We start from the raw sequence: 27066 nt of genomic DNA, 5'->3' as shown, positions 1-27066 counted from the left end.
TTTCCTTTTTTAAGGTTTTTGAATTCTTGTAACCCCTTGTTTTTTAATTAATTTTTTTTTTGTGTGTTTTTATATATATATATATATTTTTTTTTTTAGTTTTTTTTCTTTTTTTCTTTTTAATTTTTTCAGTTGTTCACCTTTTTTAGTTTTTTTTCTTATTTTTTTATTCTATTTTTCTTCTTTATTTTTATTTTATTTTTTTTTGGAACGTGCCCCAGCAATCCGTGTGCAAGGTGCTAATTTTTAACTGCGTAAAACTCGTCCTGAAATTGAGTCAACTGGGAACATTCTGTTTCCAATCGTTAGCAATTGATATGAAAATGTTGAGTGATCGTTTTGCAATCGGACGCGCATATTTATAGTTAATTTTAATGTATTTACGTGTGCCGGTAAATAAGAATTTTTCAGGCAAGCATTTATTTAATCCGGAGGTGTCGATCTAGGAATAATAGGTAATGTTTGCCTGAAATCTCCCGCAAGCAATATTAATGTGCTGCCAAAGGGTTTAGGATTTCCTCGCAAATCTTGCAATGATCGCTCAAGAGCCTCGAGCGATTTTTGTGCGCCATTGTGCACTCGTCCCAAACAATAAGTTTGCATTGCTGCAATACTTTACCCATCCCAGATGATTTGGAAATGTTGCACGTGGGAGTTTCTGTAGATTGCATATTCAGAGGCAATTTCAAAGCGGAATGAGCAGTTCTTCCACCAGGCAGCAACGTTGCGGCTATTCCGGACGACGCAAGGGCCAACGCTATGTCATTTTTGGATCGAATTGATGCCAGAAGCAATCTAATTAGGAACGTTTTACCAGTACCTCCTGGCGCATCCAAGAAGAAGATTTTTCCAACTTGGTTATCGACACAATGCATTATCTGATCATAAATGCCTTTTTGTTCAGATGTTAACGTAGGAATATTTTTTTGTACATACGACAATAGATCAATCGTGTTGTAACTTTTGTTCATGATCCAATTCTACACATGTGGAAATAGCAGTAGTACGATTAGGTGAAGGTATTCCCAAATGCTCGAGAAGTGTGTTTGCGATAGATAAGCACAATTCTTCAATCATAACTAAAGTGCAGTTATAAATTTCTGTTGTAAAGTCCAAGATCATATCTGACCTCTCTAGCTGTATTTGGTGGAATATATCCTCGGCCATTTGCAAATTTGTATTTCTCCCATAACTCTGTAGGAGATGAAGGGGAGCAAGTTGTCATTATGATTCCAAACAATGCAGTAATTTGACTTAACGTCATTTGGAAACATAAGTTATATTTTTTGATGTTTGATAAAAAAAAAAACGCTTAGATTCTGACGTAGATCCCTCATATATACAAAAAAACAAACTTGCTTAATTTTTTTTTTCTTTTTAGTTTTTTCTATTTTTAGTTTTGTAGCTTTTTTAGTTTTTTTCTTTTTAGTTTTTTACCTTTTTTTATTTTTTTAGTTTTTTTTTAGTTTTTTCTTCTTAGATTTTTCTATTTTCTTTTTTTGTGTTTTTTGGTTTTTTCTCTTTTTTTTTTAGCTTTTTTAGTTTTTTTTCTTTTTAGTCTTTTTTTAGTTTTATACAAATTTTTTATTTTTTTATTTTTGTTTTTCTTCTTTATTTTTCAGACGTCATATGCGGACAAACACAAAACATGAGATTTCATTAAGATTCCAAGAAATTTGGGGAGTATTTTCCCATTTTTTCAAAAATAAGGCTTCTTCTTTATTTTTATTTGTATTCTTTTTTAGTTTTTCTTCTTTATTTAGTTTATTATTATTTTTTTTAAGTTTTTTTTCTTTTTAGGTTTTTTCTTTATTTAGTTTTTTTTCTTTTCTTTTAGTTCTTTAGCTTTCTTATTTTTTTATATATTTGTTTTCTCTTCTTTTTTTTGTTTTTTGATTTTTTCTTTTTTTTTAGTTTTTTAGCTTTTTTAGTTTTTTAGCATTTTTTCTTTTTAGTTTTTTACCTTTTTTTCTTTTTTTTAGGTTTTTTCTTTTTAGTTTTTTTTTTTTAGTTTTTTTAGTTTTTTACTTTTTTTTCTTTTTTCAGTTTCCTTTTTCTTCTTTATTTTTCAGACGTCATTTTTTAGCTTTTTTAGTTTTTTAGTTTTTTACCTTTTTTATTTTTTTTAGGTTTTTTCTTTTTTTATTTTTTTTTTCATTTTTTTAGTTTTTTTTCTTTTTAGTTTTTTTTTATTTTTTTTACTTTTTTTAGTTTTCTTTTTCTTCTTTATTATTAAGACGTCATATGCAAACCCTCAACACAAAAATACATACAACTTTTTTTTATATATATAGAAGATAGTGTAACAGACATACAACTTATTTTTATATATTTAGAAAGACTAGCTTAGACTTCGCGCCAACCCCCCATGCCCCCCCGCGCGCGTAAGTCGTTACGCGCCATATTAGTTACGCGCCATTGTAGTTGTGTCCCTGTGTCCCACCTGTGAATATAGATAGATATATATATGTTTTTAACTACGTGAAACTTTCGAATATACAACATTCTTCGCTGTCCCATTGTCTGTGCATATAAATAGATTGTCAGGTTTACCGACTCTTGAACATGCAACATATAATTGTCCATGGGAAAACAATCCGTATTCAGATCTATACCGCATTTTTCTAATGATTGCCCTTGGGCTTTGTTGATGGTAATTGCTAATCGAATATTCCCTGTGTCCCCGTCGTCATTTATATATCCCCCATGTGCCCTTCCGGCGTCCCCGTTGTAGTTGTGTCCCGGTCGTCATTTATATTCCCTGTGTCCCGGTCGTCATTTGTGTCCCGGTGTCTCGGTCTGTAATTTCTATTTGAGTGTCCCGGTCGTCATTTATATTCCCTGTGTCCCGCTTGTCATTTGTGTCCCGGTGTCCCGGTCTGTAATTTCTCTTTGAGTGTCCCGGTCGTCATTTAGATTCCTTGTGTCCCGGTGCCCCGGTCTGTAACATACGACAATAGATCAATTGTGTTGTAACTTTGTTCACGATCCCATTCTACACATGTAGAAATAGAAGCACTACGATTAGGTGAAGGCATTCCCGAATGCTTGAGAAGTTTGTTTGCAATAGATAAGCACAAATCTTCAATCACAACTAAAGTGCAGTTATAAATTTCTGTTGTAAAGTCCAAGGTCATATCTGACCTTTCTAGCCGTATCCGGTGGAGTATATTCTCGGCCATTTGCGATTTGTATTTCTCCAATAACTTTGTAGGAGATGAAGGAGAGCAACTTTTGCCGGAAGACAAGTTTTACCTTGACTTGTCTTTCGTCACTATGAAATACATATCGCCGAACCTTTGTTTTTTTAACCAAAATCTGGTAGGCATTGATGACCTTATCCAAGTCAAAATCTCAAACCCAATCATCATCGCTATCATTTTCAGTTTTGATACGTTTTGACTCTTGCTGTCCAGGTTGTTTCAGGTTGCTCTTGTGATTCCTCGGCACGCTTTCTTTTGGTGATTTTTCTTTGTGACGCAAGCCTGTTTTCACGCTGTTGTTGTGATTTCTCGGCACGCTTTCTTTTCATACCTTCTCTATTAGCCGCAAGCCTGTTTTCACGCTGTTTTTGTGATTCCTCGGCGCGCTTTCTTTTCTTACTTTCTCTATTAGCCGTAAGCCTTTTGGCATTAGCTTTTTGAGCAGCTTCCTCGGCTGTTTCTTCTGTCATTTTAAGATCTATATTAAAAATTTCTCTTTGATGTTGTGATTCCTCGGCACGCTTTCTTTTCATACTTTCTCTATTAGCCGCAAGCCTGTTTTCACGCTGTTGTTGTGATTCCTCGGCACGCTTTCTTGTCTTACTTTCTCTATTAGCTGCAAGCCTTTTGGCATTAGCTCTGAGCAGGAAGCTGCTCAAAGCTTCCTCGGCTGTTTCTTCTGCCATTGTAGGTTCTTCTGTCATTTTAAGATCTATATTAAAAATTTATCTTTGAAAGGACTTCTTATATACTTATAATGACGTCATACACAAAGCCTTTGACGTCATAACAAACATGACGTCAGTCGACAAACAACTTCATGATGGCATAATGCTCAATCCTTATAATGACGTCAGTCGAAAACATGACGTCAGTCGACACACAAACATGACGTCAGTCGCCACACAAGTAACTTATTTTTATATATATAGATAGACTAGCTGCGTCCCGGTGGCTTCACGCGCTTAATGGAAATCTTTCTCTAAGTCTAAAGAGATCATTAAAATCTTCCAAAGAAATCTCTCCAAAAGCAATCTTTTTCAATAATTCTAAGTTTACTTCAAGTTCTTGATCCTGGATTCTTTTTCTTTTCCTGTAAGCTCGGACGGCTTCAGTTTTTATTTCTTTGGGACTTTTCACACGTTCTCGACAATAACTTGAACGTTTCTTGTCAGCATATCGGGGATGATTTTTAGATCTCTCGACAGCGTTTTTCTTGCTTTTATGTTCGTTGTCCTTTGCTGTATCTTGTGGATTTGCATCCTGCTGACCTTCTATGGAAAAGCTGATGCCGTACATAGGTACTGAGACCACACACGGAGGTCCAGTGGTATTTTGAAGTGGATCAGTGTTGTAATTATCATTCTTGAAATTTTCTATTTCTGCTCTCCATGTGTTTCCCTGGTTTTGTAGTTCAACCCTGTTATCCTCTTTTCTATTGAAACTGACATGGTCGTTGATATTAGCCTGAGTTTGGGATGGACAGGCAAAAATATCAGTCTTGCTTGAATCTTGGCCAGCTTTTAAAGGAAATTGGAAACCATGTTGTGGTAGCAAAGATGAAATCTCTTCAGAATTTGGGTATGAATTATTGCTATATTTTTCGTTCATAAAATTATCCATTTCTATGTTTCCTGTATTCGTCTTGGCTTGTAGTCCAGTTTCTATCTGAATTTTTGAACACTGAAATTTACTTGATTCCTTATATAAATCATCACATAGCATGTCTAGTATGTTTCGTTTGCTTACAGCTACTGTTGTTCCGCTCTCTGCATGGCAATCTCTGTTTAAGACAAATTTTTCACAATCTGCATCAACAGAACTGAATGTTTGATTCACACAACTTATATTCATGTTTGTCTTATCACTTTATATGTTTAATCAAACTCTTCTGAAAATGAACTGAAATCTTCTGGCATATTGTCTATGTTATATACTCTTCGCTAGGTCATGCCCTTTTATAAAGCCCCTAAAGCCCTTGATGACGTCATTTTCGTTGTGTTTAATCAAAAATGGCTGCTAAAAGCCGTAGCTACCGGACAAATGACAGACAGAAGACATAATTTTGCTTTAGATTTTAATGACGTCACTTGGTAATTTTTTTTTTGTCGCAGGGGGTTTTTGTTTGAAAAAAAAATTGACAATGAGATTTAAATCACTTTTCTTACCAGGGTCCTGTGACAAAAGAAAATATCTAAATGTCTTATTCTGGTTTGAGTCATCTTTTGGAAAATATGTGCTTTTTAATGAGGATAGATGTCTGTAGAAAAATTTTTTTTTTTATTTGCACACAAACATCTGCAGGCTACTATATTTTAGGCTACTAAATTTCAAAAAGCTACTATTAAATTAACTGTAGATTTTATAGAAATAACTTCTTCGACCAGGGGCAAGTTTCTCGAAGCTCTATTTTAAGCAGGCTAATATTACCCTATCAGCTGTAGCCTTACGAGTATAATTAAAAATTAAGTGGAATTCTGAATTAGACACATTTGCTATTTTCGCTGGGAGATGGGAGAGTTAGAAGTTCGGTTTATCTGATTCAGTTAAGAGAACGGAACTTTCATGGAAACACATTTATGCCCCGAAGCTGATTTTTCTCCTTCCCCCTTTAGTGGACTTCATAAACGCCTTTTTGAGTTACTGCTCATGTCATGTGTGCAGCTCTGTCCAGGAAATTGAACGGTATTCCTGGAGAGTGATTTTGTTAAAGTGTCCTTGCCTGGTTATTTCAGAGCTTGTAATTACTCCTAAAACAGGGCAAAACATCAGTCCTTATGACACAGTTACCACACTTTTTTGGATACAAGGCCGTATCCAGGGAGGGGTGGGGGGCTCCCCACGAAAAAAGTCCTTGCTATGGCCTTGCTTAGCAACACGGATGTGGAAAAAAGGATAGGGACCAGATTGTGGAATGTTTGTGGTATTCATTCCATTCTTCCATTTTAAAATTCCATCTTCAATATTAGCTTGACTGGATTGACGATAAAAATTGGCCCGAGAATCTGGGCTCTGTTATTTTGGCTATTTTTGTACTTGGCGGTGCCAGACAAGTGAGTGGATGGGAGTTCTGAATACAAAGGGTATGTAAATATATAAAACAAGATTTTAAGTAAGGTGTTCGGTCATTAAAACTGAATTTAAAGCAGTCCTAGAATCATTATTTTAAGAATGTTCAACCAGAATTTAAGAAAAACAATACAAAACAAGGCAAGTTAATTCCAAACAATTAATTCCTCATTGTTTTACCTGCTGTTGTTTGTTTACTTAATGATTATATTTGTAGGGGCATAATGGGCAGACAAAAGCATATATCGCAACCCAAGGCCCTATGTCTCATACGATTCAAGATTTCTGGACAATGGTATTTTCAGAGAAGGCACCCATTATAGTACAAATAACCCAACTACAAGAAAGCCACCAAGTGAAGTGTGAGAGATATATCCCAGAAGAAGGCTCTATAGGTGAATTTGGTGGTGTCAGAGTCACAGTTGAAAAGGAAGAAAAGATGAATGGTTTCACAGTCCGTAATTTACTGCTAGAGGTACTAAAAGTAACTTTGAACTTAGGAAGGGGATTTTATTTTTTATATTTACTGTAAATGTATTTGATATATATATATATATATATATACATATATATCTATCTATCTATATATATAAAAATAAGTTGTCTGTGGATGGATGGATGGATGGATGTGTCAGGTGACGTCACCTGAAAAAACTGGATCAGGTGACGTCAAAACTGAAAAAACTAAAAAAAGGCAAAAACTACAAAAAAAACTAAAAACTAATAAAAAAAATAAAAAAGCTAAAAAACTAAAAAAACTATAAAGGTAAAAACCAATAAAAAACTAAAAAAAAAACTGAAAAAACTAAAAAAAGGCAAAAACTACAAAAAAAACTAAAAACTAATAAAAAAAGTAAAAAAGCTAAAAAACTAAAAAAACTAAAAAAAGGTAAAAAACTAAAAAAAATAAAAAATAAAAAAAACTAAAAAAAAGGAAAAAACTGAAAAATAAGCTAAAATAAAGGTAAAAACCAATAAAAAACTAAAAAAAAAAAGGAAAAAACTAATAAATGACGACACTCAAAGAGAAAAAAAAGGCAAAAACTACAAAAAAAACTAAAAACTAATAAAAAAATATCTATATATATAAAAATAAGTTGTCTGTGGATGGATGGATGGATGTGTCAGGTGACGTCACCTGAAAAAACTGGATCAGGTGACGTCAAAACTGAAAAAACTAAAAAAAGGCAAAAACTACAAAAAAAACTAAAAACTAATAAAAAAAATAAAAAAGCTAAAAAACTAAAAAAACTATAAAGGTAAAAACCAATAAAAAACTAAAAAAAAAACTGAAAAAACTAAAAAAAGGCAAAAACTACAAAAAAAACTAAAAACTAATAAAAAAAGTAAAAAAGCTAAAAAACTAAAAAAACTAAAAAAAGGTAAAAAACTAAAAAAAATAAAAAATAAAAAAAACTAAAAAAAAGGAAAAAACTGAAAAATAAGCTAAAATAAAGGTAAAAACCAATAAAAAACTAAAAAAAAAGGAAAAAACTAATAAATGACGACACTCAAAGAGAAAAAAAAGGCAAAAACTACAAAAAAAACTAAAAACTAATAAAAAAAATAAAAAAGCTAAAAAACTAAAAAAACTAAAAAAAGGCAAAAACTACAAAAAAAACTAAAAACTAATAAAAAAGCTAAAAAACTAAAAAAACTAAAAAAAAGGCAAAAACTACAAAAAAACTAAAAACTAATAAAAAAAATAAAAAAGCTAAAAAACTAAAAAAAACTAAAAAAACTAAAAAAAGGTAAAAAACTAAAAAAACTAAAAACTAAAAAAAACTAAAAAAGGTAAAAACTAAAAGAACTAAAAAAGAAAAAAATAAATGACGACACTCAAAGAGAAAGCGACCAGGACAAAAGGAATGTTCGATTAGCAATCAACAAAGCACCGGGACACAGGGAGTATAAATGACGACCCGGGGGAAACAGGGGGATATAAATGACGACCGGGACAAAAAAACTAAAAAGAAAAAAAAACTAAAAACTAATAAAAAAACTAAAAAATCTAAAAATCTAAATAAGCTAAAAAAGAAAAAAAAAGGAAAAAAATAAAGGAGAAAAACAAAACTAAAAAACGAATGTATATACAGACCGGGACACCGGGATACAAATGACGACCGGGACCCGGGACACAGGGAATATAAATGACGACCGGGACACAGGGACACAACTACAACGGGGACACCGGGGGAAACAGGGGGATGTAAATGACGACCGGGACACCGGGACAGGGAATGGTCGATTAGCAATCACCATCAACAAAGCTCAAGGGCAATCATTAGAATCATGAGGTATAGATCTGAATACAGATTGTTTTCCCATGGACCATTATATGTTGCATATTCAAGTGTCGGTAAACCTGACAATCTATTTATATGCAAAGACAATGGGACAGCAAAGAATGTTGTATATTCGCAAGTTTTACGTAGTTAAAACCATATATATATATATCTATCTATATTCACAGGTGGGACATAGGGACACAACTACAATGGCGCGTAACTATTATGGCGCGTAACGACTTACGCGCGCGGGGGGGCTTGGGGGGGGCGCGAAGCGCCCCCACCAACTAGGTGTTGGGGTGGCGCGAAGCGCCACCCCAACAGCTAGTATATATATATATATATATATATATATATATATATATATATATATATATATATATATATATATATATATATATATATATATATATATATATATATATATATATATATATATATGTATATATATATATATATATATACTACTACTACTACTACTAATAACTCACTGCAGCACCAAGCCGCCTGAGGCCAACACAGCTACGCACGCTCCTCCTCCAACCTAATCTATTTAAAGCCTCCCTCTTTACACCCTCCCAGGAAGTTCCCATTTCCTTTAAATCCTTATTTATGACATCCTCCCAACCCAGACAAGGACGACCTGCTTTCCGTGTAGCCCCAGACGGTTGGCCAAAAAGGACAATCTTCGGTAATCTGTCATCCTTCATCCGTAGAACGTGGCCTAGCCATCTCAACCTTTCTTTCATTATAGCCCCAGAAAGCGGGATTGAACCACACTTTTCGTACAACCTACTGTTTGAAATACGGTCAGTCAGCCGGGTCTTGTATCAGATAGCCTTATTAGTGTCTTGTTCCATTGTATCCAGTTTTTTCGTGTAGTATTTTTTTTACACAAAGTTTTGAAGGGATAAGGGTTATTGGGGGTGGAGTAGGGAAAATTGAATAGTACAAATTTTAAAATAACTCTTTTCTGTTTTTCCGTATGATTCTGCCAGACTAATTGAAAGGGGAAGGTTTCTACTACCCACGTTTTCTAGTAGGGTAAAATGAAAGAAAATTTGCATACCTTGCATCATAGTTAAGTTGAGCTGGTTTGCAGGTACACATAGTCTGACCCTTAGTGTAGAAGAGATGAGGCGGAGGGAGGGGGAATTGAAATAACGTAAAGTTTAAGGTTACTACTTTACTGTTTTTCTGGTACGATTCTTACAGACCATTTAAGGGGGGGAAGTTCTACAGCCCACCTTTTCTAGCACAAAAAAAAGTCAAAATGGCCAAAAGAATTATAACCAATAAATTATTGGACGTATGCCGTAATAGGTTTTATAACAGTTATGCTCAAGTTTATTCTCTATTATCAATTCGAAAAGCAATGATTAAGCAAATGGATAAGAAAACAATGTTCAAACAAATAAAAGATGCAAAACTAACACTGCTACAGCTAACAATTCACTGCAGCACCATGCCACACGAGGCCAACACAGCTATGCATGCTTCTCCGTCCCGATCTTTTCAAAGTCTCGCTTTTTACACCCTTTCAAGAAGCTTTCATTTCCCTTTTCCCACCCTTTCGGGGACGACCTACTTTTCATTTGATCCTAGATGGTTGGCCGACAAGGACAATCTGGCAATCTGTCATCCTTTATCCGCAGAAGGCGCCCTAGTCATCTCAACCTTTCTCTCATATTAGCCCTATAAAGTGGGACCAAACCACATTTTTCGTACAGCTTACTGTTGAGATGTGATCGGTCGGTCGGGTACCCAAATTAATCCGTAGGAAATTTCTCTGGAAAGCATCTAGAATATTTTCCTCATTTTTCTTGAGCAATTATGCTTCACAACCGAACACATATACAGTGTTCATCATCAGCAGTAAAACTAAAAGGTTTTACTGCTGATGATGAATACTGTATATGTGTTCGAAATATCCAGTTAAATAATTTTATATCTATTCACTGTCAATAAAAAGGTATCATCCCTATTTTGAACTGTTTTACTTTCATCAAATCAGTATGCTTTTATCATTTTTATTATTATTTTTAGAGAGAAGAGGAGAATCACCGAATCCTGCATTTCTGGTATACAGAATGGCCAGACCATAAGATTCCAGATAACCCTAGTTCCCTAGTTAACCTTGCTATTGAAGTGGAAAATGCGAGAAGTGGAGGTGTATTTTTGAATGATATTTATGATGGGCTCAAAGAGAAAATTGTATCATCCGGTCAACTTCACTGGAACAGCTCGTCTAAGCGGGAATCAATTAAGTTTACTGTTAAATCATTTTCGTTTGATGATGCCAAATCCCGATCTGAGATATCTCACGAGGTTGGTTGTTTATTTTCTATAGTATAACATTGACCGTTTTAGTATAACGGTATAACTGTCAGACGATAAAGTTATAGTATAACGTTATATATATTACTGTTAAGTATAACCGTTATAGTATTACGGTGGGGTGATATACACTATTCAATATGGATAAATCAGACTAAAAATCAAGTTTCGAAGCAGGGTATAGAACTAAATGTTTTTGTGAAAGGCTTTATGAAATAATAATGGGAAGAACTAACCTGAAAAAGTAAAATAAAGTAAATTATACACATTTTGTAATTTCTGTTGCCAACCGTATGTGTCAATGTATATACAATTTAGTCTAAAAGTGGGATATTGAAGATAAACTTCAGCACATTTCTAGAAGTTGAATGGAAACCCACAAAATTTTCACATGCCCCGAAAGGCATTATTCTTTGTATTACACTCAGCTAAGATATTTTTTTTTCTCGGCTTCAGCTGATTGCTGAAGTCGTAACGGTCTAATGTCTGTAATTTTACAGAAAGTGTGGACCAAAGCCTAAATTGGTGAATATGACATTAGATTCTTGAAAGTTACGTATAACTCTTGCCTTTGGCCAAAAAGGATGATTTTTGATATTAAGTGAGCCAGAGTCCAGAGTGTATGAGTTGAAATGGAGTTTCGTGGTATATCTTGGACTCTGAATTTATACAGCCAATATTTCGTTCAATTGAGCCACGTTCCTGCTTTTGACTAAAAAGCTTCGTTCTAGTCTTCAAAGAGGCAGGTATTGGTATTTAATTGAAAATGGACCGAAATCAGAAAGTGTTTAAGATATGTAACGGTTACCTAGCCTCATCACCAAAGAAACTATAATTTTTCCTTTACTTGTTTCTAAGTATTGATATTAGAAAATTGCTCTGCAGAAAAAACTCGCTATTTGACCTTATATAAGTTTTGTTTTTTCCAAGGCTGATCAAGGCCGATAAAGGGTTTCTACAATACTTCATGTTGGCTTCTCATTGTATATCTAGTTTGGGTTTTATATGTTTTATTTTCTCTCCAGCTGTTGGATATGAGCTGTTCAAGCTTATTTAAATAGTCTTGTAATCTAAAAGATTTAAAATGGTTACGGCCATATTTTAAGAATGAATTATTTTTAGCAATCAGGAGTAACTTTTAAGGTTTTCCCGAAAATAGTTGTTTTTTCAAGCAACTATGTATCTACAGTTCTCCAACATAATCGCTTTTCAGGTTGTGCCTGGCCTTTCAAAAGCTCCTCGTTCAGCTCCCCCTGAGAGTAAAATCGCTCAATCGTCCCAGTGTGGACCAGTGATAGTACATTGCAGTGCAGGCTTAGGTCGTACTGGTTGTTTCCTAGCACTTTGTCTGGGGTTGCAACAACTCATAGAAGAAGAAGTAGTTGACGTTCTTGGTGTTGTTTGCGCCTTGAGACATGATCGGTAATATTTTTCTTTTCTTTTTTGTATAAGTTTTATTAACTGAACCTAAAAAAAAGAACCATCATTCAAAAAAATGAAACATCAAATCCCCCCTCTCCCCATAATACTATGACCAGGAATACAGAGAGAAAGAAGACATTCATTACAAAGTAATCCAGCTTCAAAAGTCAGCTCAAATACTTCCTGTAAAAGCCTCACCTCTTCTCAACTAGGCTTAAAGTATTTTCACTAATTTTCCTGGCTGCGGTTCTAAGTTTCCAATTTTAACCACACCTGCTACTTCACAAACTATTTTACTAAAGTTATTCCATCCGTCATTCTCATTGTCCAATTTTAGACTATCTAGCTTAATATTTAACTTGTCCTGGAAAGTTCTTCTCAAATTCTCATCCTGAAAAATAAACATCAAACATCCAATTTTCCTCCCTTTCCGTAATAATCCAGTCCACAAGCTCATCCCCCTGAAAACTAGGGAAAACGCTTGACTATTCACTTTTCTTACCAAACTTAATCCTATTTTTCCCCTTTGTAAGAGATGTGTCCACAAATAAAAAGAAGGATGCAGCAGGTAAGGTTGTTGCTTTATTTTTATTAATCTGAAAAAAAAAAATTTACCACAAAATAAGTTTTTTAAAGAAAAGTAAAGAGAAAGTAAAAGTAAGGAAAATAATCTCCCAAGCGTAAAACTAACAGACTTGACGATAAATATCCGAGTCAAAATCAAGACGAACAAAAATTAATATGAGTAAGGTTGACATCCCAATGCCTTCTGCAGACCAAAACGTAATGTGCGCTTTGCTGAAAAAAAAAACAACAACAAATAATCATATATTGTTTAATATACATACACTGATATTTACTCTTTAAAGTTTTCATAATTACGACATCTTCTCACCCCTTTTGGGGGCAACATGTTTTTTATTTAGTTCTCGAAGGTTGGCCCACAAAGACAATGTTTGGCAATCTTTCATCTTACATCTGCAGAACATATCCTAGCCATCTCAATCTTTCTTTCATTATAGTCCTAGAAAGTGGGATTGAACGGTATTTTTTGGCACAGTTTATTGTTTTAGATTCGGTCAGTTTGTTGGTCAGATGTAATTTCTCTCGGAAACATTTAGCAAAACCTCCTCCGTTTTCATGCATCTGTGATACCGACGTAAGAATGTATATTAGGGAAGCAGTAAAATTTTGTTGAAGGGAGGGGTATTTAACCGAAAAAATGAAAAATTGTCAGGCAATTTTGGGCTTATTAATCCAGTAGTAACTCAGCTGTGGCATAAAGGACCCATATTGTGTGTTTCGACATGACACACAAAATTTTAGCATCTGAACATAGAAAAGTATCATTGCTTATAATTTTAAAACATCTGATAATATATGGTGATGTCTCACCACAGATCAAGCTTATAGATGCTCCTGTGCAGGGAAGACTTGACGTCATAGATTTTCCGCCGCTGGACGTTTCCAGGTGAATTATCTCTAGAAATTCCCAGGCCTCACTGTGTCTTTGCCAATTAGATATAATGCGTAACTATTATAGGTATCACGTATAGTAGTTACATATATCTGATACATATATGATAATATATCACGGGTAACTCTTTGGTAAAAAAAATGCTTGCCTACTTTAGCAATCAGAGGCAACGCTATAGCGTTGCCTGTTGTAAAGGTCATACTGGTCCAAACTTTTTCAACTTGGTATCGGATGATCAAAACAGTTTCTCTCGAAAACATCTAGCAAAACCTCCTCCGTTTTTCCGAGCTCCCAAAGTTCAGAATCATGCTTGAACACTGCCATAACTGTATCCAATTTTCATTTCTTGGTTCCCATACTTATCCTCCTATTTCTCCAAACTTTTTCAACTGTGATTAAACACCCTGGGCCTTGGTTATTCTAGTTTTAACAGATTCACTGCGCCCACCGTCTTTACTAATGACACCGTCTCTCACTGATTCGTAAAGCTGTCCACTTGATGGATCAACTCATTAGCCAACATGACCTCTTAACCTTCACTTATTGTCAGTCATAATGACTGAGTCTTCGACTTGTTTCTTTTAAACCCACTCTTCCACCATGAACTATCAAAACCTCTAAAAATTCATCAACTTTGCTTTCTAATTTTCTTCTAAGATGCTTAAATTATCAGCAAAATCTAAGTTTAGAAGAGTTTTACTTCGCCATTCCATTCTGTGTTCTCAAATTGCCTTTGCTTTGCTCCTTAGCACAAAGTCTATCAAGATTATCCACGTAAATGGGATAGGACACGACACTGCTTAGCTCGACTTTACCTAAAATCGCTATACTATCACTAATTCTTCCTTTCAAAATTTTCTTTCACATCTAAAGTATCACAAACTTTTGCACCCTTTTCTCCATCTTTTCCTGTAATTCTATCACGCTTTAGCACATTCTCTAAATGTTCTGTCCATCTCTCTTTATACTCTTTCCTTATTAGTAATTATAGCCGCGTTCCTATCTCTAACTAAGACAAGTCCATATTGGCTACTCCCGCTCAATTTATTAACATACCAGTAAATCTAAAGTATCCAGTCTAAAGTATTGCAAATTTTTGCACCCTTTTGCGTATCCTTTCCTGTAATTTTATCACAGTTTAGTACATTCTCTAACTGTTCTGTCCATCTCTCTTTAACTCTTTCCTTATCAGTAATTATAGCCTGTTCCTATCTCTAACTAGGACAAGTCCAGATTGACTACTCTCTCTTAATTTATTAACATGTCAATACAATATTTTACTATCATGCTCTCTGCATCTTCCAGATCTTCGGCAATTTTATCCATGACCTCCACTCCACACCTCATTTATTCATATTTTAATACTTTCTCCACTTTTTTTACATTCTTCTTATTTTCAAATGATCTATCACTCAAACAAGTCTCTTACGGGCCCCTCCTCCTCTATTAAATATAGAAATTTTCACTAATATTCCTAGCTGCGCTCAGAACTTTCTTCCCCAAGACACCGTCAGCGACTTCAAAAACTTTTCCCCTTAAATTATGCCACCTGTCTTCCACATTGTCAAATTTAAAACTCCGGTTTTGTATTTAACTGTTCCTGGAAAGTTTCCCTAAAATTCTTATCCTGGAGTCTACCAACGTCGTAGCTTTCCGTAACGTAGTTACCCTTCCGGAATTTCAGCTTTGAATTAACAGTGTTACTTTCTGCACAGATGTTACTTAAATCCAATCATTTCGTTTGGTATGCGTCTTTATATTCTTATGAATTTTCATATCACTGTGCCTTTGATGCTCTCTCTCTCTCTCTCTCTCTCTCTCTCTCTCTCTCTCTCTCTCTCTCTCTCTCTCTCTCTCTCTCCTTCTCTCTCTCTCTCTCTCTCTCTCTCTCTCTCTCTCTCTCTCTCTCTCTCTCTCTCTATCCTCTCTCTCTCTCTCTCTCTCTCTCTCTCTCTCTTTCTCTCTCTCTCTCTCTCTCTCTCTCTGTCTCTCCCTCTCTCTCTCTTTCTTTCTTTTTTTACTTTCTTTCTTTTTTTCTTTCTTTCTTTCTCTGATATCAGGGTTGGCGTGTACTCCGTGTCCCCTAAATCTAGCCAAATCCTAATCCGTAAATATAAGCATGCTCTAACATTCTAAGATGTTTGGGAAAATAGTTGAGCACAGTGTTGTTGTTTTTTCTGTGTTTTAACTGGAGTCCCTCTCATGGCAAGAACTTTTTTAGCCGTTAATCCTAAAAATACCAAGAACATATTAATGTACCATCTTAAACATCTTTAAAAATATTAACATATTAATGTACCATCTTAAACATCTTTGAAAAATAACTTAAAGATCAAAAGTACGTCTTAAACATCTTAATGTACCAAGGAGATCAGTTTATATAAGAAAAAAAGAATATCTGGTAGTTTTAGGATTATGAAGTTTTTAAGGCAGTACCGCCTGGCGCATCTTCGCCAGTACTGTCTTGTTAAACCATGGAAACAAATAATCAAAATTAATTCGTTTAACCAGACAATGCGTATTATCCATAAGATATTCAAACGTTAAATGTTGATCCCGGGAGACAAGTACACTGTCAAAGTAGTTCGTCTTCTTTAGTTTTTCGGTATCATGTGTTTATAGCTTTATTTTTCGCTGATATTTCGCCCACATTTCTTTTTTATCATAATTTAGCGTCCCTTACTATCAATTATTATATTACTGGAAATCGAGGTCTTTTTCATTACAAATTGGAGCTCAAAGACATGTTCTGATGCTTTTAATTGGCAACTCTGAAGCTCACTAAAGTCAAATTGACAAAACATCAGGTCTTAGTTAGCAAAGCTGAGTGTGTATAGTGCGCATGTTTGACTCAATTAAATATTATGGATTCTATAAGTATAAAAGTTTCAGATTTGTTAACCGTTCAATTGGCGGAAAAAATTCAATATTCTTTCCACTGAATATGATTAAACTTTTGTTGACGGTAATACTGGACACTCTATTTCTGGAAACTGACTGGATAGATAACTAAATCGGGAGCATTCTAGTTTTGCGAAAAAATAATTTATTGCCAGTCATCATGCCCAATTTTTAACCATAGGACACCACAAGTTTCAGCATGCATACACTTTACCTGTGAGTTATTCATGACAATAAGTGTTTAAAGAGCTACATTTAGATCTTAACCGTTTTGGCTTGTTCTTTTCAATTTGTCGATGTCAGAAAAATCTTGGGTTGAATTGCATGAGAACCAGCAAAAAGAGGAGCATACCAAATATTTTGTTTCCCCATCCCTCGTATGTAGAGGAAAAAGCCCTCTAAAACTATGAAATTCTAGAAGATTTGGGCCAAATATGCCACTTTCCTGATAAAAAGCAAACAATTCCTTTATTCTGGAAATGTTAGAAGATGGTGTTCAAGAGAATGATTTTTGTTCTGCTTTCCTGTGATTCGTTTTTGGCTGATAATCCGTTTCTTCTTCTTCTTATGTTTATGAGGTCTGCGGATCAGTATGATGTCCATTCACCTCTTAGACATTACAGGAATAACTTCACTGATTGTTGCAAGCTTCTGGCAATATTCCTAGAAAAAAAAAAATCTGCCGGTTGATAACAAGCAACGTGCTGCTAGTAATAATGGCGTCTTTTCAGGATTGATATCATCAACCTATAAATAATAGCTTCTAATTCATGTGACAGGGAGCAGTTGATGAGAGCATCAAAAGTTAAGGGGATCTTTAATTGATGGCAGTAATTCCTCAGTCTCCTGGAATCCGTTTTTATTGAAAAAAAGTACTTCAAAATTGGTTTCTTCTTAAGGTTTCCGTTTTGGGCTTTATGTTTTGGAAGAGTTACACGCCAACACTTTTTTTTTCAGGGGTGGTATGGTTCAAACCGCTGAACAGTACGAATTCATTCATCGAGGTCTGTGTTTGTTTAGAACGGCTCTTGGTTTGCTCGACAAATGAAGTATCACATTTTAAGCGTTGTTGAATTGTTTTATTTTCAGTATGACTTTGGTTTATTTTATTTGACAGGGTTAAATTGTTGATGTGTAGAGTGAATCACTCTTAGTATTCTATATTTGCTATTAGGGAGGTCCACTCATCAAGAGAGATTCATTGAAACAAATAATTCTTTAATGCTATTAAATAAATAAAATTCTTCAACTGAAAGTAAGGAGCAGCGGTAAAACTTAAAACGTAATTGAAATTGTTCTTAATCCCTTGCTCTTTACGTTAGTTTTTAAGCTTTAAAAAAAAACTCGTTTTTCCAATAACGGCCCCTGTGTGTCAGGAGTTGTTTTCAAAGAATTGCGACAATAATTCAAACGTTAGCGTGAATAATGGGGAATTGGGAAGGGGGCCTTCATACACTGAATAATTTCTGTTTGTTTAAAGTTTTAACGTTGCACGTTACTTTTAGTTAAAAAATATATTTTTTCGCGTTTTAATGGATGAAATGACATGTTGAAACGAGTAACTCCTCAATGCTATAATTTTGTCTTCCTAAGTCTAAGAATTGTATCTCAAGAAAAGCTAATTTTAGTCACAAATTTTTTATCACTAGAAACTTTATTCAGTAATGGTTTAGAATAAGACGAATAGTCAGTCGGTGCTGGTTGGAGAAACGTTGTTTTATATTGTAAAAACGACAGGGTGTGCTTTACTTATGATTTTACGCTTTGTATGAATTCTAATAAATCTTAGAAACAAGCCGTGATGAGGCTAGGCCTCCTTCCAAATATCTTTACAGAGAAAAATTCAGCATTTATTCTTTATAATAGACTTCCTCTATTATAATATCTTCCACGATTAGGGTTGTCAGATTCAATTTTTTAAGAATGTTAATTACTTCAAAATACACCAGTGAGCTAATTTAATGACGTGATCATTTAGCATTTAGCATTCAATTTTGCAATTTTGTTAGCATTTAGTATACAATTTGTAACATTTTGCTGTTGTCACTTGGGTCGCAAGTTGTACCTAAATCATCCGAGGGTGTATATTAAACACCCCAACTTTTAAAATCTTATTCATGTAGTCTTTGCCTTAGAGCTTGCGTGGATGAGGTGGTTCAGACCCCTCGTGTCGGTAACACGCTGTTGGAGCTACAAAGCTCCACAAATTAATGATTTTTCTTTCCCAATCATCCAGTTCCATGGGTCTTGTGTGAATAAACTATGAAGGTTAAAAGGCGAACATTTTTGTTATGTTTTTCAATAAGTAGGGGCATTTTCGATCATCGGAATATGGTTCTGCTTGTATAAAGTTAGAAATGGGCGTTCGTCTTTTAAGCTTTAGAAGCCTAACCTGAATCGAGATTAACATTTCCTCCAGGCCGATATATATATATATATATATATATATATATATATATATATATATATATATATATATATATATATATATATATATATATATATATATATATATATATATATATATGTATGTTTGTATATATATATATATATATATATATATATATATATATATATATATATATATATATATATATATATATATAGAATAATTTATTATATATAGCTCTCTGTTTATGGGGGGGGGGGAAGATGAATGATCCTCCTCCCCTTAAAGGAAAGGTTGCAAAAACTGAACTTGGTTAAAATGCGCTTTTTTTAACTTTCTGTTGTGTTGTCTTCTTCTTTTTGTTAAGTTAAATTACAACATATTTCGACCTCAGGCAAAGGAATGAGAGGAAAATGCTCGATCAAAAATGATGATTTTACTGACTTGTTTCCCTCAGTATATTGTTCGACATGCACAAAGACGACTGCTTCTTCTTTTAGAGTTAACTCGGTTTGGAGGGCTAACTCTGATCTGAGAGATAATATTTTTGATAACTTAATGAGACAAATGAATTTATACTCATTTAAAGAAAAGCCAATATGGTCAATCAGGGATAAAATGCTTTATTAGTATGGAATGACTAGGCCTGTCGTCCTGACTCTGTCCCCTTTAAAGTGTAATATATCAAAAATAATTTTTTATTTTGTGCTTTCGGAGTTTTTTATTCAACAAAAAAGTGAGTTTCCACTTTTTTGTTTTTTTGGGTATTATTTTTGTCGGTGTTGGTTAAGTGATTTTTCTTCTTCTTTTGGGATTTTTTTTTTAGATATTCATACTCTGTTATTTCTATTTGTTACTGATGTGGACACCAGGGACCATATGTGAGGTAAACCACCTTTTTGCTGGAAAATGAGAAGACTTTAAAAAAGAAAAACTTCAGTATTTACATCACAGACTAATGTAGATAAGCCAATAATGACCAGAAAGTTAATGAGGGAATGGTTATAATGGGACTTCGAATGATTTCAACCCTAAGGTCACTTTCATGCGTCGAGGATACTCTCGTTATTTGTTAACGTAGCATGTTGGGTGCTAAAAGATAACGTGACGGCTCGTAACAGCTTACTATCTATCACCAGTACAATCAAAAGCAAAATTGAATATGAGCCTGTCCATGTCCATGTTACATGTAGGTGGCTTAAACTTGTTCAAGTCTATGTAATAACCAAGAATCCTTCCTAAGTTTCTTAGACATAATTCTCACCTTCACAAAGAAACAATTTAACCAATTCCGTTAAATTCCACTTCCGTCTTTGAAGGGGTAAGGGGTAATTCTCTAAAATTAAATTTGTTCAGCCCAAAAATGTCTTCCACATCTATAGTTACCTGAATTAAACTGGCGGCTTTTCTGTGTTTATTATATTCGTTAGCTGCAAGAGGCGATCCAGCTAGATGTTTCATTTTAGTGTTACAAGATAATTGTTTCTGTCCATTTCTTTCTCTATGGCTTCCGCTAACTGCAAACAATTGGCGTTGTTCTCAAATTATTGATCATGCTGGCTTAAATTGTTAGGTCTGGAAGACAAACAACAAGAAACGGAACTTGAGCAAATTTTTCTTTAAAGCAAATTTTAACTTTGTTTTTTATTTTATTTCAACTATTAAAAAAACTTGATCCAACCACATCCTCTCCAAATGCCTGGGCATGATATTTAGGGAGGAGGGACTACCATTCAAGGTGGTAATGTTTGGCTTCAAATTGCTTTACCAGAAGTTAATTAATTAACTAGCGGCCGATCCGTTTTCATATAAGTCGTATATGTTGGTATAACACCGTACAAAGTGTATATGTGTCGCGTTTAATTTTTTCAAATACCAAAAATTATGTAATTAAATAAGTGGTGCTAGATGTACGTAATCTTCCATTTTATTGTGTATTTATCTGGCCTAACCAAAGCTTAATAATGGGGATTTTTAGCTTAATTTTCTGTTATGTCGAAGTTGATGTTGTAAATTTGTATTGCTTTTATGAAAGTAACTGCTTTTTATTGGTTTTAACCTGAATAGCGCATCTGAATATTTTTTTTTTATTTTTACCGATTTATTTTAGTATGTTATACCACTGGCAATGTTCTGTGAGTTTGGTCATTTGTATAAAAACAAAGTAAGCGCTAACACAAGTTTTGAGCAGTTGAAGTAAAGATCCTTGGGTTGTGAAAAAAAAATGAGGATCTATGTTATGAGTAGGTATATACTGGAAATGAAATGTCTGACAATTCTGCAGACATAGGATATTGATACAGTTGGGTCAATGGTGCAACTTGGAACTTCTTTTTGTGTCAGAATTTGCGTCATGGTTTCGGATGGCAATAGGAATGATTATGGACAGCCTAAGAGACATATGTAGATATGTAGGGAATGTTTTATTTCTTTTTTTATTATCAAGATATTAAATTTATATGGAGGGCCGTGCCACAAAGATATTGCGTGGTCGATTGTAATTTAACTTTAAAGCTATTAGTTCTATTTATCGCCAAATATTTTTCATTATTAAAATCTGGAGTGGGAGTTCTAGAGATTATTCTAGGAGAATTAAACCTTAAAAAAGTACATGTAGGCAGCAATTTCTTTCTCTGGGAAGAATCCTAAGATCCCCCCTCCCGGGTTATGATTTTTATTTTGACTACCTTTATTTTTCTCTGCTCTAACATTTGTGTTTCGGTCTTTAGAGATCTCTGTATTTAATAGACGAATAATTTGAATATCTGTTTTGTTATTTGTATCTTGAAAATCGTACCTTGGCAGTGGTACCTAATGGGGAAGTTGGCACCTCTTCCCCTTACCTTAGATTTCGAAAATTATTAGTGGGTATTCTCATTTAAAAAAGAACTCTTTTGGTATTTCCCTCTGAAAAACTGAAAAAGAGATTACCCCCTCCCCCTTGATTTTGGAATGCATTTCCCCCCTCCCATGATTCCCATGAACGAGAAGTCTTGCCTCTAAAATTTGGTATTTAATATTGTGGACGGACTATAAGATAATATACCTGCTACCAGCTCGTTAAAATGTGGTTTTAACTTGGCTTACAGTTTGCTCAAACTCAATAAAATATACCACCTACGAATCCCGTGCCCTTCCAAAAAAAAACAAGACGCCGGATACGACGTTTGCATGTAAGTTCTTATGACAATTATAATTTTTTGGTGCAAACACGAATAAAGCGTGAATTTAGGGCCAAGGGGGTTTTTCTGTGGACGAAGAAGAAAATTATATTACTCTTTTGCTCCTTGTATTATCTATTTTTATGAAGCATTTCTGGATCATGTAAATTGTTTGTATTTTTTATAGATACCACTTTTTTCCATCTAATCGTCATTCGTATATATTCAAGATGTGCTAGATCAGTGTTGTTGATGCTAGGTTGACTTGAAGTTATGTTTAAATATTATTTCTTTTTTTAATCGGCCATATTAAATCTTTGTATTTACTGATAGTACAAATGGGCCATGACCACATATTTTACTTTGTCAGGGAGCCGGTACTCTTTATTGTATAGTTTTGTTGCTGAATATATGGTATATTTATATACTTATGTGTTAGTTATTAACATGTTCAGTATTGTTCAGTATTAAATCAGTATTTCTTATGATATCAATATTTCACTGTTTTTGAAGTCTAAGCTGGAGAACCTTTAAAGTAATATTGGTATCTCCAAAGAGAGATCTGAACTAGATTGCATTAAGCAGGGCTGTGGGGTCAGTATCCTAAATTTTAAACCTTCGTCATATTGGTGCTAGAGATCGATATTAAGAAGAAAAGTCCGATTTTAGCTGATATATAAGTGTAAGGTTCGGTGTTTATCTAGTAACATTGTTTTTTGCAAGGGAAAAATTGAAATAGCGTTGTTATAAACTCATGCTTTCGATTTGGAATGGGGAATATAAGTGATTTCTCCGATTGACGGCAAACTACCCTAGATAAGCATTTAGACTCGTACCAGCTAAGATTGAAAGGTACGAGTCGGATTTCGACTGCTTCGGAAGTCTCAAGCTGGGTATTCACTAATATGTATTCTGCCTGCAAAAGAAGAACTAGTCTAAAGATAATATTAATCGTTGCTAGGGGCCGAAATCAAGATAATTATGCATCTTGATATTATATTTGAAAGTAATAAATTAAGTTTTTGCTCATAGACACCTGTCCTATTGTGGCGCAGTATGTTTGACCTTAGCTTGGTAATACTGGGACCGAGGTATCGAACGTTGCTGCAGCAACACACCTCAGGGCTAACACCAGGAACATAGTAGTCATGAAACGTCGTTAATCTAATTCCTTTACTTTCTAATTATTGACACGGTGTCTCAACAAATTCTTATTAATGATAAACCGTCATATATAAAAATTGAGACTTCTAAAAAGCAAAGTATAAGGCAAACTGAATTTGTCTATTTCGTGCATCTAGGCTTGGAAAAGTATTAAGTAGTGCTTTGTCTGCAAAGGAAGCACTGAAAAACCGTCATGTTAAATAACGAAGGGGTTCCAAATTTTGAGTCATTAGACATTCAAGTTCAGTAATTAATAACCGATGCGTAGAGACTCCAAATCATGAAATACCTCTCCAACCAATAACATGTCTCCATAAATTAGTATTATAACTGCTACGAACAAACATTGTAAATCAATAGTGCTTTCTTGGTTATTTCCGAAATCAAAGCTTAGGCAGTCAATAAATAACATTTTGTCTTCAAAGAAAGGGATAAACTGGAACTGTGTACATCAAGGCTTTTGGCCCAGTGTTGGAGTCGTCAGAGAGTCTGGCTGTGGAGTGGGAACCAGAATGCCAATTCGTACTTTTTGAAATCTTTATTAAATAAACCATGCTATCTATGAAGCCATGCTATCTATGATATAGTTATTTGAATTTTTAAACAATTTACATACAAAAATCAGCATGGTTCACCCAAAACCGTACGGTTGGCGTTGGGTGACTCAGGTAAATAAAACACATCCATATAAAATTGATTCTCTGAGAGAATAAATTCTCTCAGATTTATAGAGAATAAATTCTCTGTTTTAAATAAAGAAAAAAAATTCAATAATAATGATACTACGGGGAAAAAACTGCATTCCCTATCTTTGCTGTGGGGTCACACTCACCAAACAACGAACAACTACACCTTAATTTAAATCAAATCTCAAAAACAAACGAAACTAAATTTCATACTTAGTGATTTTACTTTCAATTTTCCTTTAAAATCACTAGAATTGTCTATCCTCTGCATATCATTTTTCGAATGATTCTATAATTTTATACTCTCCATAATAAAAGAAAACGTGGAACTGGCAGACACTGTAGGTGGAGAATATTCCTACCCTTATTATTGTTGTTATGTATATTCCATCGGCTATAAAACAAACCATTTCGGGCAGCAAGTTCACATCAGACCTATACAGAAATTTTAATTTATAAAAATGACGGCCCGTCGCCAGTAATATCCTAAGATCTTTATAAACTTCTCGAATTGTTTTTTTTTCTGATTTACCCAATAATACTCGATAATAGTCTTGTTTTGAATAATTCGAATTGGACTAACAATTGAAGAATTTGTACCAAAAGATACAGAAGAATAATACAAAATACAAGAACGGATGAATGAAAAGTAGAGAAGCCTAAGTATACTAGTTTGAAACATGTGTTTAAATTTACGAAAAATTCCCAAATTATGCGGTAAAACCCGGTATAAAGTTTCAGTATGGGATTGGAAGCAAAGTCTCATCTATAATAGCGCCAAGATACTTTAACTTTTGACGGTCAATCATACCATATTCATATGTTTATGCTCTATCCATGGGTAATAATGCTGTCCTCGATAGTATGAGAAATGTACTCTTAGGGGGGTTCACCTATAGCTGATGCACTCTCAGGCAACTTGGAATTTCGTTTAACGATTCTCTTGCACTATGTCTATGAGCAACCTCTCTGACTTTGCGATCACAACTAAAGAAGTATCATCAGCAAACATAGGCATTGTAACCGCGCTATCCTTTTTGAGGATATCATTCATTCTTATTTTCCAGTTTACTTGCTGATAGAGGAAAATTATTCGTGAAAATGAAAATACGGGTCCATGTACCAAACCCTCTGGAACTTCACATTCAATACAATTTTCTTCAGATCCCATATTACCAATCCGAACATATTATTTTCTACAAGACAAAAAGAACGTAAAAACGAAAGAGCTGGACCCCTAATCACATAAGTTTCGGACTTCACTAACAGAATATTATGACTAACCATATCAAAAGCCTAACGCCATAGTAATAATGCTAGTCAAATATATGTTTGCTTGCTCAATAGTACAATCTTGATAGAATCCAAATTGAGTAGGAATAAATATTCTCTGGTCTTTCAAGTACTGATAAATTATAATCGAAAGACATTTTTTCAGTATCCTAGACATAATTGGTAAAATTGAAATAAGTCTGTAATTTTCTATATCGCCAGTATTGCCACCTTTATGTATTGATATAACTCTTGCTGATTTAAACCAACTCGGGAACAATCCATCTTTTAGACACTGATTAATTAATGAAATAAAAGTTGGTGCAATCTCTTCCCAAACTGTTTTTATTCCTATAATTGAAAAAATGTCAGTCAGCAACCGAACTTTTCATACCATAAACAATTTTTCGAGCAAAAAGCCTGGTCGCCTGGTTTGCTTATAATCAGTTGTTTCACTCTCCGTCCAACTATCGAAAAATGGTTTGCAAATTCTTCACAAATTTTCTTTGGGCTTGTACGGCTCGTTCCATCCTTTACAGAATATTCCCTGGTTGATTCCTCGAGGTGGTTGTCCTAAAGCAAGGTGGCTCTTATCACATTCCATGTTATCGACGAACTTCCTGACGCTTTTTCGAATTCAGTTTTATAATAATCTTGTCTTGCCCTTCGCAGGGCTGCCACAAAGTCCCTAAAATCGAGTAAAGGTCCCTATTGGTCCCTTAAATTGATAAAGGTCCTTAAAGTCCCTTATTTTGCTTTGGTTTAAAGCTTTGTCCTAGAGCTGCCTTTGACTCGGCCTTTTGCCTCCTCCATGTCCTAAAGCTGCCATTGACTCGGAATGGCGTGAACAAAGCTCTGTTAATGTTCTGAAGGATCTGTATTAATCACCAGCAGAATATTGGAGATTCATTATGTCCATTATTACCCCAAGTGGCCGACCAAGGTTTGTAATTGAAAGGTAGGTTATTTACTTTTTCTTTTCACTGCCTTTCTCGAATTTTGTTGCAGAACAATTTTTCAGCACTTTAAAAGAGGTGAAGACTGATAAACAAAATAGATTGTCGACGCTCACCTTATCTGCCATCTTGCGTACTAAATGCGGGACGAAGAGGTTGAATATGTATTCTTCATCGCTGATAGTTGATCATGAACTAGAGAAACGGCTAAAGGAAGTAAGAGCATCTGCGACCGTTGAAGATTGTATATGAGTGATCAAAGTTAATCTGTAATAGAGAAAGTTTCTGTTTTGTGTTACATTAGATATTTGAAACATCCACTGTTCCTGAATTGTTGTTTGAAGACCAAAGTGTGCTTTATTGATTTATTGTGATAAAAAGTACCTAATTAAGTAGATTAGATTTCAGTAGATTTAGAATACCGATGCGGTCAGAGGCTTGATTCCTTCGTTTACAGTTGCGTGTCAGTTGCTTTAATCATTTGAATCTAGTATCTCATTTGTTGTTTGAAGTCCACTTTTAAGTGCTTTACTATGATGAACAGCACCTGATTAAGTAGAATAGGATTCTATTTATAATAACTAAGGATATTGAAAGTGCATTTTTAAGCCCCGTTCTCGTGCGTGTCTAGCAAATCATCTGTGTTTACGCGCGTGTCAGGCAATATATTCGTGTCTAAACATATCTTGTTCCCACGTAGGCATAAACACCAAATACCAACTTAATTAATACATGAAAATC

The 27066-nt window shown here is 34.4% G+C and overlaps 1 protein-coding gene across 4 annotated transcripts in view; it reads left to right on the top strand.

The window, feature by feature from the left end:
- The window catches only part of LOC136038619 (receptor-type tyrosine-protein phosphatase R-like), a 55493-nt gene extending 36341 nt beyond the window's left edge, over nt 1–19152 (top strand). For 3 of the 4 annotated variants that reach the window (XM_065721848.1, XM_065721847.1, XM_065721849.1), the window contains exons 4-7: nt 6490–6747; nt 10607–10888; nt 12111–12319; nt 17655–19152. In XM_065721848.1, coding sequence (XP_065577920.1) covers nt 6490–6747; nt 10607–10888; nt 12111–12319; nt 17655–17745 — 840 coding nt within the window. In that variant the 3' untranslated portion in view covers nt 17746–19152. The remainder of the gene's footprint in view (nt 1–6489; nt 6748–10606; nt 10889–12110; nt 12320–17654) is intronic. The other variant, XM_065721846.1, reaches the window with a different exon arrangement.
- Nucleotides 19153–27066: the final 7914 nt, after the last annotated feature.

The sequence above is a fragment of the Artemia franciscana genome, chromosome 18 (assembly GCF_032884065.1).
Source record: "Artemia franciscana chromosome 18, ASM3288406v1, whole genome shotgun sequence".
NCBI classification, from domain to species: Eukaryota; Metazoa; Arthropoda; class Branchiopoda; order Anostraca; family Artemiidae; genus Artemia; species Artemia franciscana.
The sequence above is the reverse complement of the archived record's forward strand: the minus strand, read 5'-3'. Positions and strand labels throughout refer to the sequence as shown.